This window comes from Rhea pennata, chromosome 10, assembly GCF_028389875.1.
Source record: "Rhea pennata isolate bPtePen1 chromosome 10, bPtePen1.pri, whole genome shotgun sequence".
NCBI lineage: Eukaryota > Metazoa > Chordata > Aves > Rheiformes > Rheidae > Rhea > Rhea pennata.
Genome location: NC_084672.1, coordinates 15,427,901 through 15,447,234, shown reverse-complemented (window position 1 = coordinate 15,447,234; position 19,334 = coordinate 15,427,901). Strand labels below are relative to the sequence as shown.

The 19,334-nt window shown below is 35.3% G+C and overlaps 1 protein-coding gene across 3 annotated transcripts in view; it reads left to right on the top strand.

The window, feature by feature from the left end:
• NEDD4 (NEDD4 E3 ubiquitin protein ligase) overlaps positions 1-19,334 on the top strand; it is a 68,877-nt gene that overhangs the window by 24,368 nt on the left and 25,175 nt on the right. For 2 of the 3 annotated variants that reach the window (XM_062583384.1, XM_062583385.1), the window contains exons 1-3: positions 696-2,419; positions 15,641-15,691; positions 18,137-18,198. In XM_062583384.1, coding sequence (XP_062439368.1) covers positions 902-2,419; positions 15,641-15,691; positions 18,137-18,198 — 1,631 coding nt within the window. In that variant the 5' untranslated portion in view covers positions 696-901. Of the gene's footprint in view, positions 1-695; positions 2,420-15,640; positions 15,692-18,136; positions 18,199-19,334 lie in introns of those variants that run through there. The other variant, XM_062583386.1, reaches the window with a different exon arrangement.

The following is a 19,334-nucleotide window of genomic DNA, read 5'->3' as shown; positions in this document are numbered from 1 at the left end:
ATTATTTCTTTCTACCATTAGCAACTTTAGTTTGCAAAAAGCTTTAAAATACATTATTTAAAGTGGTAGGCTGAAAATAAGGGCTGAATTATTAATCAGAATAATTGTTGTGGTTCTAATTCAGTTGCATTGTACTGAAAAATATTAAACAGTTGACAGGAGAGGTTTCTACTATGTGCAAATCTGTATGAAGAGTGATTACTTAACAACGTTTAGCTTACGAGATGCTTATTTTTTGCAGATTTTATTTAAATAGCATAGAAAAATATTTTTTTTAAGGGATGAGGCTTATTTCATTGGTTTATACGTAATTCAGACCTCAGCAGTTTGCTAGCATGGTTACTATTTGGAAATTCAATCCTGGGCTTGATACTCAATTATATGGGACTTCATTCCTACCAACTTCCTGTAATTCTAAACCTATGGGTAAAAATATTAGTAGTCATACGCTGCTGAGGAAAGTACGGACACATTGACTCAGCTAGCGCAGCTGCAGCAGGAGTTGCTGTTTTAAACTTGAAGTACTGGGAGTTTATTATTGTATGCATTTATGCAAATTACCGAAGGTAAAATTGAAACAAGGTCAGCAGTGTTTGTCAGTGTGTTGCAGCTGAGGTCGTTGGAATGTAAGTGCTTTGTAAATGAATGTTTTCTGACTACAAGCAGTCAAAGACGGTCCAGAAACCTGCAGTTCAACGAATGGCTGACTTATTTCAAGAGGTACTTTTTCCACCCTCCCCTCTTCACTAGTATTTTGTTGAAATTAGGATAAAGACTGCAACTTTTATGAGCTTTTACTCTTGTAATGTGCTAGATCTATGCTCTGTGCAACTGTCTGCAGCCTTTATGCTGAAGGATCTTTGTGGTTTTCATTTGCTAACATGCATGGAAATGAGAACAAATGGCACGACAGTTAAGATTGCATTTTGCGACCAAGAGAAGCAATACGGATCCATTATCAGAAACCTCTGAAGATGTTTTGGATAGTAACAATCTCATGTACTTCAAAAACCCTTCACAGAACTCTGCACCTAATATCGTACAACTTAAGCCAACTCCTAGACAAGTTGCCTATGCACCTATAATGCAGGAAATAATTAATCAACAAGAAAATGCAACTCTTTCTTCATTACAAAAAAAAAGGAGCACTTCACTGCACATTTCTCTGCAGTCGAGAAAGCATAATGGATGTTTTCAGCCTGGTGATGGTGTAGCTACTAGTGAAGACACTTCATTCATCAGTATTGGTAATGAAGGAAACTGTGGCGCTCGAACTGTGGTTGATCATCGATCTAATGATGGCCATCTGAGCAGTACCGCTGTGTGCAATGGCAGTGTCAGCAGTATCGCAGCCAGTGACAATGGATCCTGCAGTAGTGCTGGCAGTGACTATGGATCGTGCACAAGTACCACAAGTGATGGAGGTTCGTATACCAACAGTATCATCAGCGACAGTAGTAGTTGTACTCCTTCAATAGGTGATGGTACTTTCTATAATAATGTTGTATATGGCAACTCTTCATATAGAAACATAACAAACAAATGTAAACCGTATAGGAACAGCTCATCTCAGGAAACTCTGTGTAGAAGTAACACTACTTTTGACCAGGATGCTTTGTCGGTGAAGAAGAAAACTAAAATTCCACTGCGACGTTGTTCATCATTGGTAATCTTCCCTAGGAGTCCTTCCAGTACCCCTCCAACTTCTCCAATAAACTCGGGTCAGCTACCACAGAGAGGGGTCTATCAAACATCCCATAAACTACTCATTTCTCCTACTGAGCTGGCGCAAAAAAAAGATCAAACCATTCCCAAGGGATTCCTTTCAACAGCAGTCAATGGACTTCGACTATCTAAAACAGTTTGCTCTTCTGGTGAAGTTAGAGATGTTCGACCACTTTACATGAATAGTTCATTACAGGACAAAAGTCAAATTTTGAATAGTTCTGAGCAGGCAACTTGTGAAGAAGTATCTGATGGCTTCTCTTGTATTTCAGTTCATCTCACTCAAAGAGCATTTGCATCAAGTAGTGAAATGGTTAATGGCTGTTGCAGTCTGGAGTTAAATCTGAACTCCAGTGCAAAATATCCTCATATAAAACTGGAACGTAGCACATCTGCATGTTTACCCTCAAAAACAGATTCAGAATATCAGATCAATATAAATGAACTAGAAAAACCAAATGCACAGATGAGCAGAACTCACCATGTTTTGCAAAGAAGTGTTTCGTTAGAAGGATCGTGTCAAAAAGTTTCTTGCTGTTTATCCAGTCTAAAATGCAAGTGTCAAAATGCAAGGACGTCTCAGTTGCACATACAGTTCAAACCTGGGAATGAAGCAAAAACAAGTGGTGTTAAGAAAAGATATGGAACCTCTAAGAGGGAATTGTCTAGCAGTTCTTTGTGGAGGCCCCATAAGGTGAGTGTTGTGGTTTATAGAAAAAACTTGACAGTATTTTACTAATTAAAATTAAGTGGAAAATAATGGATTTCATGATGAAGACTTGAACCCAACTATTTAAGACTTTACTGATGTGTCTAAATGTCACTATTAGGAAGTTAACTTTAATGCTATCTATAATGCTTTTTTAAATTTGTTTATAGACTATAGTACCTTTTGGTGAATAGTTCTTACAGTGAAATACCTGTATTTGATGTATTATATACCATAGTTTCCTGTTTACATGAACTTGAAGCGATTTTCCTGTCTAGTTATTTAGACATTCAAATTGAAAAGCTTCACCTGTAATTTAGATACAGTTTAAGTATATAAATTGTGTGTTCAATGTATGTTCAATAACTTGATAGCTATTGAAATAATTTACATATAAAATATGTAAAAATCAATAGATTACTATAGTATCTCTTACATTTATTTATATAAGCTTTACTTTATGGAACAGTTTGCTCTATGTAGAATTAAAGATAAGTCATATTTGAGCAGAGGAACTGTAAATATCATTGTTTCTGTATACACCCTGAACCACAGGAATTTTCAGAGTTTCCTCTGCTTTTTTTTCTTCCAACCACTAGTTCAGCCTGAGCAGTACTCTGTAACTTAATACCTCTCCCAACAACATTGCTGCCCAAATTACAGTACTTGAGTCTAGAAGGCTTACATTAAATATATTTTTTGATAATGAAACTTGCTTCCAACTAAGATTCAGAAATGTGTTTGCTCTTATTAACTCTTGAGGCAGTTTGTATTGGTAGTATAGCTTAAGTCACAGCAAAGGTGGATTTAAATCCTTGTGAAGTTATTTTAAAAGTTTTTAAAAGATCTGAATACTATTGGTTTAATTTTGAACACTGATAAAAACATGTCAGTATTTATAAAAATGATTTGATGGAATTACGACCTCGTTTTCCAAGAATCAACACTACTACCCTTTAATTAACTTTCTTGTAGAAGCAAAGGGTTTTCTGCCAAAGATCTGTAGTTATGACAGTGCCTTTTTAAACTAGTAGTCTTACCTTGAAATACTGTCCTGTAATTTTCAGTTTGTCATTCCCTTTACTTAAGGCATTGTCTGATGATTCCACACTTCTTGACTTCTCTGTAGTTTTGTTTAGCTTTTTGATTAACAAGAGTTAGAGAAAAATGCATTTTTTCTTACAAAACTTTGATCTTGGTGTAAGCTTCATGATCACAGGTAGTTACTGTGCATATTGTTTGGGGGTTCCTGTTCCCCAAATCAAAGTGTAAATCTGATGACAAAATCAACAGTAAGCACAATTAGATTATGAAATACTTTAAGTCCTCTGGATCTAGTTCTTTTTAAAAAAGAATACTGAAAAATGGCAAGTCTGTCAAGTCATGCACTTCAAGTAGATTTCTTGCAAATGTGCACAGCTAACTATTGTTTAATGGCAGTTGATATATAATAATAAGTAGTAAATCTTAATAAACTCCAACTAGATAGAATCTCAGTTCAGGAAAACAAAGTTTTGTTAGTAAACACTTCCAGAAAACCTCACAGTACAATGGACTGAAAATCATGTTTCAGTTCCCAGGAGCTACGTTCGCAATGGATTGTCATAAAATTAATGGAGATTTAACTTTTAAAGCACTTGATAACATGTTTGTGTGATGGAAGAACATTTTACTGTAACAGTCTGCAGGCATTTTTCAAAACTTCTTAAATTCTTAAAATTTCCTCTTCTAGCTAGAAGGTGAAAGACAAATTTGGAGGGGAGGGCAGGGGGAAAAGCCTAATGTCTGAGTCCCAAATTGTTGCATCTAGGCTGTATTCTTCCTATCTTTTGCAAATAGCTGGATTTGTACTGTGTTTACATATGGATTAAAAACATGCAGAAAACTGAACACTAAATATTTTATAGGAATATATTTGTTTCAGACTTCTTTACTCAAGGACAATAGGCACAGGAGCTTTTCAATCCTGAAGTGCCCCCTCAATCTTAATGTAAAATTGTTTTTTGTATAATATTCTCTAAAACATGTTGTCAGAAAGAATAAAAACTCTACCATCAAACCAAACAAAAAACCCTAGCTGACTATAGTAGCTCAGCAATTGACTAGAAGAAAATGGATCTGTATTACTGCATTTTCTATTAGCCTTTGTGGCAAATATAATAGGTTCTACGGTAATTATTTAATTATATAGTCCAGCTAATTATCATAGTGTATTGTGACTCATTTAAAAATAAACAACTCCCAAAATATTTCTCTTGACTCCAGTTAGTCTGGCCTAGTATATTGATATGCTGAGTCTGGGTTCAAATTTAACAAGTTGATACTGGAGTAGCATTTAGTAATGTCAGCTATCTGTACAGAGCAGTCATGAAATCAAATCAGTGCTTTGGTCAGAGACTGCAGGGTCTGAAGCAGCGAAAGGTCTATGCATTCTTTTCTATGTGCCTAGCTACCAGCTTTCAGCCACCTAATATCAAGTTTCCTGCTTTCTATAATCAACAGCTTGTTAAAGGCTGACTGAAAAAGAAAAAAAAAAAAAAGAAAAGAAAAGGGAAATCAACCCTCCTTCCCCCCGAAAAAAGGATATCAACCTCCCAAAAATTAGTGAGAAACACCATTTTTGTGACAACAGGCTGTGGATTATTTTTAATTAAGTTGAAAAATGTGGAGATGTGATGGCCCACGTATTACTCCTACATATATTGAATGAATTCTGCAGTAGATAGTGGAATTTCATTTATGTAAAGCAGGAGGTGGAGGTATAAATGTCCACGATTGTGATACTGAAGATTGTCCTTGATTCTCTACTTCCATTTCTGTTATTTTTTTCAGTGCATACTTTCTTGTTGAGGGTACAAGTCAATCTAAATCAAAGACACTTTGCTTGTTCACTCCTGTGATGTCAGGATAGCAGTCTGTAGGGGGAACAAGTTACATGTTGTATATACGCAAGCATTTAGTAGTAGAGAGGACAGGACGAACAGTTAGTTCAGTTCCACTTCTTGTAGACTATAAACATACTTTTAAAAAATGGTAATGTTAATTTCTTCCACAAGTATAATATTGTGTTGATTTTCCTTTTAATGGTAGCCATTCCTTCCAGATCATGATCACTGCTGATTGGAAAATATGAAAATTGGAAATATACTTGCAAAAGTGTGTTTCAGAAACCATATACCTTTAAAAAGGTATATACAAAGCAAAGGGAAGCATTGTGGTATTTTCTTGTATTTACAAGTAATTTTACTTAAGCTTTATTGAATGAAATATGCTAATATTAAAGCAGAAATCTTCAGAGGTAGTGTACAGAACTTTTATATTGTCATTCTTCTATGAAGAAAACTTTCATTTGAAACTGTCAAGCAATTTTCATCAGATTGCGGACAGAGCTCTACAATTTGTATTTGTAAAGGGAGATACCATTTGAATCTTTCAATACTGATAGCAGAAGCAGTGTTGAATACCCTTAGCCATCTAATTCATTTAAACTTGGACAAAAGATCATGATGTTTTGAGGAGGTATGTCTTTTTGCTAACCTGCTCCAAAGCTGACACGAACATGCTGAGGGGACCAGAACCTGCATCAGGAAGATCTTCATTCCTCTGATAAGTGCTGCATCACAAGATTGTGTTTAGGCTAGGATTGTCATCTTCTCTTGCATCCTCTTGAAGTAAAGTATAGCTTCCGTCTTAGCAAAACTCGTTCACAAAATATCCTGATCCAACCTTCCCAACTATGCAGGCACGTACAGCTGTTCTGCTTTGGCACACTGCACTGACAAAAGGGAGAAGGGGAAGACAACTGTGGCTCATCTCCTGCCATCTCCATCTTTACATATTTTAAGCAAAGGGGCTGTATGGCTATCAGTGTCCCAAATCTGTGCAGAGACAGATGAAGTGAAAAAGATCATGTGGACAGTACAAGGCAAATTGCAAACTGACATTTCTTTTTGCCATTTTGCTATGATAACCTCATCACCTAATAATTTTTCATCTTGTTCAGTCTTGCATGTCTTGAAGGATCATATTCCTGGGCTGTTTCCCATCACTGTAATATATCCATTTAGTCAAAGAGAACTGGGGAGGTGTGTTTTTGAAGAATCATGGTGGCAAGTAGATTAGACTTAAATGACATAAAACTTGTTTTTCCTGGGAGATTAACATTTTCATGGCTTCGGCAAAAATTGCTGTGAAAGGTTGGCTGTTTGTGAATTCTATTTTGTAGTTATTTCCACATAATTTATCCTCTTGTTTTTCCTCTAACCTGTGAATCTGCTGTAAATACTTCTCCCTATAACCTCTCTTGCACTTTCTCCTAGTTTCTAATATATTTTTCTTTAATGCCAAAAAGCCCCAGTTCAGCTCATCAGTTCTTTCACTGCACAAGCGTTGAAGTAGAATGTATTACTTGGCCAGCAGGCCAAAGAAAGCAGTTGTCTTTGCATTAGTAATCTGATTATTTTAGTAGAAATTTTGATTTTTGTGAGATGTTAGACAATGAGTTTTTTCTTACTTTGAAACATTATATATTTAATTTCAAAACTCCTGAAACAGCTATATATATTTTTAAATAACCATCCTTCTGGTTGATTCATGACCTTTTAATCTACTATGAGAGAGAGAAAGGGAAAAAATGGTGTGGCTTCCTTAATAAAGTCACAAGCTATGATGATGCCATCTCTATGGCCGAGTAAACACTTAAGAATGTGTTATAAAGTGAAACTTGCTTTCAAGGAAAGATAAGAGACACTCTTGCATTTACTCCTAACTAGACAAATAACTTGGAAGCTTTCAGATATAAGATCATGATCATTGATCTACCAACTTGTACCTACAGCTCTTACTTTTTATTATATATTAAATAACATTTGAGGTTGAACAAAAACATTTCCTAGAAAATGTAATACAGAAATCAGTCAGCGTAGGTACTACGCCATAAGAGGAAAGTCCTTTACATAATTACCAGATCCTGCAGGTGTACTCCCAAAAGTTAAGTTCAGCTGTAAAATTGCTGAAATACTAGCTGTAATGAATAATCTATTAATCTATTAGACTCCTTTAATGAAGGAAGGAAAGGTGGTAAATAGCATGCCAGTATTTTAAAATAACCTAAAGGGGGATGAAGGGAATTACAGGTTCCTGTAACAGGCCATTTTGAAAAAGAGTACACTGAATAGAGTTAGGCAGATGACACTCTGCTTATAAAGAAGGAGATTCACTATGGCTTTCATAAAAGGAAGCTATGTCTCACACCCAGCCAATGGTATATAGTGATGGATGATCTGGACACTCAAATTTTCAAAAAATACTTGACAAGAATTCTTAGGTCTTGACAGCATTTTTGAGAACTCTTTCTGGGGGAGAAAAATGTGTTCTCATGCATAACAACTGTTTAGAAGGTAGGAAAGAAAACTGAGAATTAAGTTGTCAGCTTTGAAGTTGCAGAATATCTTGTGGTAGTGAGTGACTAGGCAATAGAACTGGAGGTTTGAAAGTCAGTGTTGGTATATGCCGAGTAATGCACACAGAGGAAAAATAGCTAATGATGCATGCATAGTACCAGTCTTCAGTAACAGTCAGGAAATATTTGCTGTCGCTGTGAATGTCTTGTTGGCAGTTAAAAAGTAAATAGAAGGTTAGGATTTATTAGAAAAGGAATAAAGGAACAAAATTAAAAACACCGTTATGAAGTTGTGTAAATCCACATATGCACATGCTGTGTGTATTTTTGGATACCTAGTTTCAGAAAATATATATAATGGAACTAGAAGAATGCAGAAAAGAATGACAAGATTGAGTGAGTTTTAAGGGAGGAGTCACTAAATAGACCTAGGGCTGTTCAGCTTAGGAAAAAAAGTGATGGATATAACATGAGTTTATAAAACTATTGTTGAGAGGAGGTGAATGTGAACAGGGAATTTGCTTTCTTACGAAACAAGTACTAGAATTGTCGAACCATAGAATTGGTAAGGCTGGAAGGGACCTCTGGAGATTGAGCCCCCTCCTCCCCCCCCGCTCCAGCAGGCACTAGGTGACACCCAGTGAAATCACCAGTCAGCACTAGTCAAGAGAATTTCTGTGTCTTGCACTCACTGTTGCAGGATGTTGTTGGTACAAAAAGTATAAATGGATCCAAAAATTTAGATAACGTGAAGAAAGGTCCATCAAATGGTATTTTATTCTCAGTAAGGGTTTTAACCTCAGCAAGAAGAGATCCCTAAACTGTTTCTTAGAAACTGGACGGTGTATCAGGGGAAGTGTAATTCTTTACTTGCTCCGTTTTTCTTATTTCCTTCAGCATCTGCTCTTTGCTATCACGAGGGAAAGGGTGCAAGACTACACAGAGCATTAGTCTGACTATTACATTATTTGGTGCCTGTCTGGCCCTTGCAGCAGCCTAGGATCAAATGGTAGAAATGCTCTTCAGAGTTCCCCATCGCCCTGGGCTGCGGGTTCTCCTCTGTGTTCCAACACGTGTTTTCTCATCTTCCAGAAGTGGATGAATTTCACGGATTGAGCAAGCAAGCAGAACTGGCTGGCATCTTTCAAGCGAGTCAGTTGCTTACAACTGTTTTTACCCTTGTCTGAAGGGGACTGCCATGCATTTCTGTTAAGTGTTCTCTGTTTCAAGTGAACTTTCTTCCTCATTCTCTCTGACAAACAGAACATGCTAATTTGGGAGTGCAGCCAGCAAAATGTTTGTAGCTAATTTCAGTGTTAGTTTATGGATCTATAATCCAAGACAGTACATCACTGTTTTTCCATCATGGCAGTTTATAAGACCTAGGGCCATTTTCCACTATATGAAATGGAACATAAGAACGGATTTTATGAAGGCTATCACTGAGTTCCTACTTGAAATTATATGCAAGCTTTAATTGGAGTCATTGAAGTTAGGGCATATTAAAATGCAAATGTTGACACTACAGCTACTCAGTAAAAGGAATCTAGGAAGAAACATGATACTGAATTCTCTTGAGCCTGCCTGGCTTCTCTGGCAATCTGTGATTTATTTATTTATTTATTTATTTTTCTTCCCTTCCCCTCTCCTTTTTCCCCTCCCCCCAGCATAAGGGAGAAGTCCTTGTTCAGTAACGTGAGAGCAATAGGGCTTTTCAAAGAAAAAGGTTTCTAGAATTTATTATGAACATTACTTATTCTGTAATAGAGATTCTACCTCAGCTAACTGTATTTATTATTATTATTTCTAATAAGTTTTATTTGGGATGAATACCTAGCTTAAAAAGAATAAATCCACAGTGGTTAACATTTGGTAAATAAACAACTAGAAACCATGTTTACTGTGGGAAGCATAATGTAACTTTAGTAAGAAATGCCATAGAACTCATCTAAAATAAATTGTTACACTGCTCTTGTCTCAGAAGTAATTGTGGGTGGGTTATTTGTGTTGTACTGCAGTGTATCATAGAGGTTGAGGCATCCAAGGTCAGTTCATGCAGATCAGTTTAGGTCTGATAGGATTTATTAGCTTGAGCATAGCACAGCTGAAGACAAACCAGTAAGTTCTGCTGGAGCCAGGTCATCTGTGGGCTATGTTTAGGACTGGTATAGGCATGGAGCCGAGAGAGGTCACCAGATTGGTGTTAGGCTTCCAGTTCAGATCAGCAGGGGCAAAAGAGTAAGGGAGAGTGTAGAACTAGAGTATGCAAAGCTGGATTATGGCTGGCGGAGACCGCGAGCGATGCTTGGGTGCGGAGATGAAGGCAATTCCTGAGTCAGTGTTAATTTTTTGAAGCAGCAGTAGCTGAGAACAGTAGATTTAAGACTGCTTTTGAAAACTGCCAGCCTGGTTTTTGATTGGGGTGAAGTACGAAAGACCATATGCAGTCCTGCAGTAGGGATGGGTTCACAGAAATCTAGTAGAATGGGTCTATTGCTTGTAGTCTGGGCCAGCTCTTTAAGGTTATACCTAGGCTGAGCTGTGTGCAGAGCCCTGCTATGTAGCTTCCAGGCTTACCCCAGTTCTGTGCATCTGCGTGGCGTTGCTAATAAACTTTCTAGGAGTGAGACCATGACGCTGAGATGTTCCGATTACCAAGTTATTCATATTGATTTTTGATCTTATTTACGTTCCCTCTTGCTCTGAATAACATAAAATTGATGGTGTCCTGACTCCTCTGGCTGCATGTATTAACCAGGGTGGCTAACATCTGTCATACTTGGTTTGATCACCATTTCTCACTTCAGGGAGAAGATTAGATACACAGTTGAACATTTGATAGTGCTTATATTTTTGAATGTTTCAGCTTTGATAACATTAATTAGTAAAGGTAAAACTGCACCTGGAATTGTTACTATGAGGGCTTGTTTTTCAGATTTTAGTTGCAGTTGTAAGATTCACCATAAAATCTCCTACAAATAGATGTGAAAGTTACATGTTTTGAATACTATTTCAAAGTAAATGGACTTGTCAGAAGAAGGTTATCAAAATAGTACCTAATAAAATATTTAGTACTGTTTTCTGAATTTTTTTTGGTGTTGGTGAGTTTGTCACAGGACGTCCAAGTTTGGATTGGTTCTTGACTTACTATAAAACATAATATTCTTTTCTTTATATAGTAGATAATTTGATGCATCTGTCATAAAACTAATAGAATTCAAACTCTCGATGAATACACTTTACTAACTTTTGACTTGCTCTATGTTTAGATTGACCTTAAGAATGCTTCAGTAATTTCAAAAGATGCCTTGTCTTCCTGTGACCCATGTGGAAATGAGTAGTCTCGTATACACAAAAAAGTAAAAAAATTATCTTAAAGAAAATGCTTTGTTAATAGACTTGTTAGCACAAGTTCTCAAAGTTGCTAGCATTGAATGGACCAACATAATGTTATGACAAAATTACTGTAGACTAAATATGAACTTTCAAGGAAGTTATCTATAAAAACCTGATTCTATGTAAAAAAAATATATATATATAAGCTATAAATAGGAACAGATGGTATTTTTGCTCTGGTCTATATAGAGCAGCAGTTCTCTGAAAACATCTTTAGAAGTGGGTGAGAATTAGGAGAAAATAACTTCAGGATCATTCTAAATACTGCCTGTGAGCCAGATGGTGAAACTGCTGAGCCTTGTTGTGCTGCTCCTTGCTCGTGGAGCAGTCAGCAGGGGTGAGGGTCCTGCAGAAACACGGCTTGCATAACAGCCGCCTGTCTGACAGTAGGTGTTTTCTCTAGGTTAAAAATGCTTGTAGGTTCCTGTATATCAGTAGCTGTCAACTGTATCGTTGTTGGTTTGATTATAAATGGCAATTGAAAAGAAGTGCCTACACTTGATAAAAATTCTCCCTTCACCATCCATCTCTTCCCCCTTAAAAATACAGGAAACTGGAACTTGAATGCATTCCATGGAAAATGATATTTATTGCTTTACACAATAGAGGAAACTATTTTTTAGAATCCATGAATTTGGAAAGACCTTCACTTGATGTGATAATCAGTTTTACTTTTCTGAAGCTTTTGTTTTCCTGTGATGAATAGTTTATGCTGACAGAATTTTATGGAAGAAAAGGAGCTCAGCTCTCTTGATTTAAAGTTTGAGAGCCAAATAATATGCACAGTGCAGCATGAAAAGAAAAATACTTTTTTTAATCAAACTTGTAACTAACACTGATGTTTGAGTGTTTAAGCAAGAAGAATGTTGGTTTATAAGGGATCTGTTGAGCTCTTGTTTTCTTAAGCAGCGATAGTCCGAATCACTGTTTGTTTTTTTTTTTTCAATTTGAATTGATGCTTTATATTCCCTCCAATAAAAGCTGTATGTTTTCTCATTTTCCCACACAGCTGTAGATTTCTACATGAAGACCAATTTTGTGTGCAACTAGCTGTCTGTAATATTAAGAAAAAACTGAACATATATTTAGGTTCTACCTAGTGTATTAACACCAAAAAATTGTTTAATCACAGAAGTTGGTAGAGAAAATGTTATTTTAACACCTTGGGCTTATGCAAGAGCTATTTCTAATGGTGCTGAGAAGAATCTAGCAACTAAGAAAAGCATTAAATTCAGATAATTATCTTCAAACCAGATAAATTATAGGCAAGGTTTTAAGCAGTACCCTTAAATGAGTGACAGAGATGAGCATGTGGATTAGCAGTTTAAAATCTACTTCCAATTTCTGGTGGGAAATGCAAAAAAGTTTCAAAATCTTAACTATTCAGGCTTATTAAGTACAAATTAATAAAATACATGAGAATAAGTTTTTGATTTCAAGTATGTCTGCATTACTTTTTTTGGGGTGGTTTTCCTCACTGAGCACTTACTCTGGCATTGCACTAGTTCTTTAAATGTATTGTATACAGCAGCTGTCTCCCCTCACATGTTTTTAATAACTTTCTATAGACTAAACCATGGGATTAGGAATATGAAAGGCCTCTTTGTTAGTGTGCTATATCATTAATTGAGGTTTATACACTTCTGCTTTGGCAAGCAGAAAGTTTGAGTTGTCTGGCTGTCAAGAAATCAGAAGTTCGCAACAAGAACTGACCCACTTGCCTTTTCTGGAAAAGCTGGGATGCCTGCTCTCGTGAAACGGAGACCCAAACAGGTCGACTCTGCTGGCATTTAATTGTTCGTGTATGTGCGGGCCGTTTCGAAGCCGCTTTGGCACTTCTTTGAAGCCAGTTAGCTTGTCGCAGCGCAGCGCGTTGCTGAAGCACATTCCTGCTATCCGATCTGCGTGCTAGTAGTCTGGAGGTCAACAAAAATCTGCACTAGAGGATTTTGCTTTCTGACTGGAGGAGAAAGTACTGTTAAAGGTTGGTTATCGAGGCTAGCTCTACTAAAAATAGCAGGAGAGACAGCAATAATAATAAAGTGAATAGCAGAGGCCCGTGCGAAGGTAATGCTGGTAACAAACACAATGTTCTGCGGTTTTCTAAAACGCAGCAGACTTTTGTCCCACGTTCCAGTAATTTATTTGAAAGGCATGTTCCACTTGAGGATTGCCAAGCAGTTCACAAATAGTAAGCCTTTTGACGTGTCTAAGATATGTGCTGTGCCATTGTTAAAACAATTTCGTAAGCAAAAATGATAGCTATATTTTTCCAGAAGCTTGTGGTCTTCAATGATACAGAGTTTTCCTTTGGTAGTTCAAGGAAGCTTCAGGCACTTCAGGTATGAAAGCTTTTGTAGTTTTTTTATCCCAGACCAGTTTGTGAACTAAAAGTGTTTTTTTTTTTTTTTTTTTTTTTTTTCCCTCAAATCTAAATACAAGGCATACATAGCTTGAAATTGAACTTACTGTATGATATATCTCTAGATTTCTAGCCTGTTGTCACCTATGGTAAGCTCTGAAGTCTAGTTCCAAGTTATGCTTTTTGGAGATGTGAAAATTTCAGAGCTCTAAGGTAACGTTGTCAGTTGATTTCATACAGATGGGAGGCAATGTTTCTCCATGTAAATGTACAATCTGAAGATGAAAGTGGCAAATTTAAAACACAGACCTAAAGAATAAGGGCACCACAGTTAAGGGAGGAGGAGCTGCTTGAAAAAAAACACCTATATCTGAAAAGTCAGAGATGTTAAAATGGAGTTTGCTGTCAGTGAGACAGAATGATTGCGTAGACTTGGAAGGGGGGGTTTTATTACCCTGAAATGTTGGTCTTGAAAATTAAAACAATAATAATAATAATGCTAGAAGACAAGTGAAACACCCAACTTTGCATTGAGGTAAAGGGAACATGTTTCAGTGAGATGCAGAAACTGGTAACAGGAACATTTTGGAAGGTCATCAAAATCTTCGGGTGATGAGTTTGAGTAAAAGTTTGTGGTACACCAACAGATTTAGGAAAGATCAAGTTATTGAATCATTTGCTAGCTGGAAAAATCAGTTAGACTGGAACTCTGGAGGCTGCATGTGCTATGCTGTTAAAGACCGTCGATTCTCTAATCTGCCTATGCAAAAATGTTACAGTCTTTTTGTATTGTGAATTTTTGGAAAATGCCATAGGTTCATCTGTACCTTTTTAAAATTTCATGTCGTTTGATTTTAGCTAGATTTCTGTACCCTGTGTTAACTTGTTAAATGACCCATACAGTATATTTTCCTGCCTTTGTGAAGGCTTGTAAAGGCTTTCAAATCATAAGTAAAATTGAAACAACTCGGGTGTGCATTCCAGTAGTCCGGGAAGAACTCAAAGTAAAGTATTTTCGCTGTTGGCAGTGACTACTGGCAAATACTGAAATTACCTTAGCTACTTAATGTAGACTATTCAAAATCTTAATTTCTTGGCAGGCAAAAATCAATGATTAAAAAGTATACCATATAATGTTACAATGTATTATCAATCATTAGCTTGAAACTGCCCAGGGTAGATTGGAGAGAGCCAGGTTGTGAAGCTGCTGCATTTGTAGTCTGCTCATAATTAATATATTTGAAAAGTCTGGACATCGCAAGTAAGGACAGAACCTTTTAGATTTTAGCTATTAAAACTAAACTCTGCAAAGAGTTTAAGTCAACAGTTATTTTTGAGAGGTATAACTTAAATTTTAGCATATTTTCAGATGTCAGCAGGCACGTTGGGGGCAAATTTCAAGTTTTTGCTGCCAAGCATGGGACTGCTGGAATAACTGACAGTGCCATAGTCTAATCGTAGAAGAAACTTGTTTGTTGCTTAATCTTGCTTTTCACAATAGCTATACTATTTTCAGTATTTCAAAATGTTCAATAAAGGCCTGTCTTAGATGTCTACCAAGGCTTATGGAAATTGTCAGGCAGTTTTAATAGGAAGGTCAGTAAACATTATTCAGATTGACATGGAATTGTTTAATTGCTTAAACATATGCTGAGATAATTATTTTACTGAAACAGTTAAGGGAAATGTCTCTACTTTTTGCTCTTTGAAACAATGTTTCTGTTAGGGGATACTGAGGATCTCAGTCCTGTCACTGATCTGCTCTCTGTTGTTTGACTATACCTAGTTCATAGGATTTAAAAGAAAAAAAGGAGGGGTGGGGCTGGGGGGAAAGGAAGTTTAAAAAAAATTTTGAGGAAAGCATAATTGTCAAAGACTGATTCATCAACTTGATCTGGTCAGAACAAGTTTTATTGTCTTAATTTAGTGTATCTTCAAATTCTTAGAAAATGTTCATGTGTTATTGGAATTGGGAACAATGTTTTTAAAACACTTTGCAATTGCAAATGTCTAGTGATTTTATTTTTATTTTTTTGTTTTTCCCTAGACTCGAGATGATTTTCTTGGGCAAGTGGATATTCCTCTTCATCAGTTACCGGTTTGTGTATATATATATATATATATATAGATAGATGTTTTTTAACATGAAAAGGAAAAGTGATTCTATATGCAACTGCATTACAGTCACCTAAAGAAGTGAACCATACTGATATAAGTGGTAAATTTTCCTGCTCTTGTTTTTTTTTAGTGCTAGTATTTGTCAAAAATAAAATAATGTAGCTTGCAATTTGATATTACTGTCTGCTGATAGAAGAGTTAGGAGTGCTTTTAGTTTCTTCAGGAATAAAAATACAAGATTTGAAATAGTTCTAAAGACAAAAAGAGATTGTAAGTATTGTCATATTTCTTAATACTATTTTTTTCTAGAAATCTTTCTAGTTGTTTAAAATAGTTAATTAAATTTACTTTTAATATTTCTTATTCCCATAAACCACTACAGAAAAGTGGATGTGGGGAAATGGAACTAATATTGCTGTATGCATTTTTCAGTTTTGTTGCTCTACTCATTCTGTGGAGTGACAACACTATGTATGTTGTTAATTTTAAAGGGAGATCACCAATAAAATTAAAATAAGTAAACTTTTTCTTTTGAGCTCTCAAAACTTTGGAGAATACTGACAGGTATATCAGCAACTATTTTAAATACAGGAAAACAACTATGGCAAAACCTTTCCAAGAGCAGTTGTTCTGCTGTGTCATTCTGAGATGATCTGTTGTAGGAGTAGTGATAGGTATGTTTTACCTTTCCCACTGGAACTGGGATATAAGAAGTCCCACCAGCTCCACTTCCCCAGTTAGGTAGGTTGGAAAGACTGGTGGAAATGCCCCTGGTGGCAAAGCTAGCTTTGGTCCGTGTCTCATTTTGTTTCGTTATGCCGACACAAACTGTTTGTAACTGAAAAGAGCTGATAATCAGGAATTTGTGAAAAGGATAAATTATCTATAAAATGAGATATCTGGGCTTTCCAAAAACAAAATATATTCGTCCAGTTCTAATCTGGTATTGAATTTAAGGTAGCTCTCACTTTTTAAAAGTCAGACAAAGAGCATAAGAGTAAGGAGGTAATTTTTTTATAAACCATGGATGATCCCAGATTCAGTCAGAAAAATATTTATGTTAGTCTTAAGAATTATAAATATCTTTTATATCTGCCTAATTTTGCAGGTACTCAGTCTGACACATGCATTACTGTTACTGAACATCTGCATTTTAATTCAGTGAAGATTGAACATTTCAACTTGCATGTAATATCTCTTAATTTTATTGACAGGAACTTACTCTGAAAAGCCTGAAACAAAAGAATACATTTTTCTTGCTGAAATGAAATGCAATGCAGTAAAATTTAATTGGTTTAGTTTTCTGTTTTATGATATCTTAGGAGTTTATCATAAAAAGGCCTAAGAGTTCCAAAGAAAATTGTAGAATTTCTAATTTAATGAGTTAGACTCCCCTCAGATTCTGGGATGTTTTGATCCTTTTTGATCAAAAATCTTGACACAGAATAGGTATTTTTTGAAAATTATATTATGTAATTAGCTCAGCCTTTAAAGGATTGTTTTGTTTAAAGTTGCCCATAATTAATGGGTCTACAAATATATCAAGTGCCTTTTTTTTCCTTATACGCTACCTTATGAATTGTAACGTGTGTTAATTAACAAGGGTTCTGAATTTACAAACAGCTAAAAAAGAAAAATCCATTTTGAGGTAAAACTCTCAATTAAGATTTACAAAAGTTCCTAAACATGAAGTATTTTAAAAATTAAATATTTCTGTGAGAATTGCAGAACAGACATCAGGTGCAATAAATATATGTTAACCAACAAACTAGGTGTCTGCGTGTCAGTCTGTATTTCTGTCCTTCAGATATATTTAAAGAATTCTTTTGCCATGTTTCTGTATCTTCCTCTCGGATACATATTTATAAATGATGTCTGTTTACCTCTGTGTTTCTTTTTGCTGATCATCTTCACTTCTGTGCATCAGAGCACAGAGACAAACATGTTCTTCATTGTTCTTCTGGGATTTTTAGCCCTAGAGGTAGTTAGTGATCAGTTTTTGTCTGTTCTATATAAATATATTTGAAAAATACTGAGGGAGGAAGGAGTTATGGTAAAATTTCTAAACATGGAAACCGAGGAACTGTTTTTTATTTCAGGCTAAGCAGTCATTTTTTTCTGTGCTTTAGAAGCTGTAATATATAGAATGAAAAGTAAAAAAAAAAAAAAAAAAAAAAAAAAAAAAAAAAAAAATTCCCTTGGACATGGGAATTGGCTTTATTACTAAAACTAAAGTTGGTATTCTATTGCTATTACTGTGCACAAACCTATAATTTAAATTTTAAAAATGTTCTATAGACTTCAAAGAAAATGAATTTTGAAGAAACTGCTCCAAAATCGCTGTTAGTTTTTAAATGCAAATGTTTGATGGTATAGACTTTTTTTTGAGAGGAGGGAGAAAAATTAAAAAATTGTCTTATTCCAGACAGAAAATCCCAGTATGGAGAGACCATATACGTTTAAGGATTTTGTTCTTCATCCAAGAAGGTTAGTAAATACCATGTAAAAAATGTCTTTCATATCTATACAGTGCTATTATGCAAGTACTTCTTTTTTGTCTATATTTTTGTTTTCATCAAAGGAGTTTTAAGTATCTATGGAATAAGATATTAATGCCTCCATTAAAAAGTCAGCATTTGTTTAAATACTTGAAGATTATTTAAGAGTAAGCATTTTTTTTTCAAACCAAGACACAATTCATATAACCTCATCTAAACAATTTACTGTTCACTCAGTAGTGAAATTAGTGACCAATGTTATGCCATACTATGCCATTTATTCTTTTTCAAGTTTAAGTTGTATCCTGCCTTCCTTTATAAGGTGTCTGTCTTTTGACTGTTTCACATAAGCAGTTTTCATTTGATCTTAATTATAAATATAACAAAAATTTAAAAGCTGCATATGTTTAAGAAGGTCTGTATTAAGGAAAGGAGGAATTTTAAACGATATGTAATACTTTGACACTGGTATTAGTGTTGCATGTTTTATGTCCATTCTTAACCTAAATCTGAGCGATACTTTACTAGGGTTAGCAATTTTTATTAAAATAAAAAACAGAAAATTCATGTCAACTCTTTTAAGAGAATGTATTCCAGTTTGGAAATAACAACAGAAGGTATGGGGTCTATAGCTCTTTCTCAGTTGGATAGTAGAAAAAGTATTTTAAAGTGTATTACATTTCTTGGTTTCTGATTTTTATCATATTCAAGATATTAACAGATCTAATGATCGTCAAATTTGATTTTTGCCTCCTTTTTTTCCCCAAATTCAACACTTCTTATCCTGTAAACGAATGAAAAATAGATATTAGTTTGTCTCTGCATATATTACCTTCAACTGCTGTTTATGTTAGGGAAGGATCTGATCTCTTCTTGAAGTTACTTCCACCTGAATTTGGCAGTGCTTTGTAATAAGAGATACTGCTACAGGTTCAGGCACTCTTCCGCAGCTGAAGCTTTTTAATAACTTCTAAATATCATCTAGGTTCTTCACTATTATTAATGTTCTTGAATTCTGCTTATGTTTACATTTGCTTGAACTGGAATATTAATACTAAAGGTATTAGCTTTTCAATAACTCAGCAGCAGTAAGAGATTCTAGCATTTTTAATACATTGAAATGAA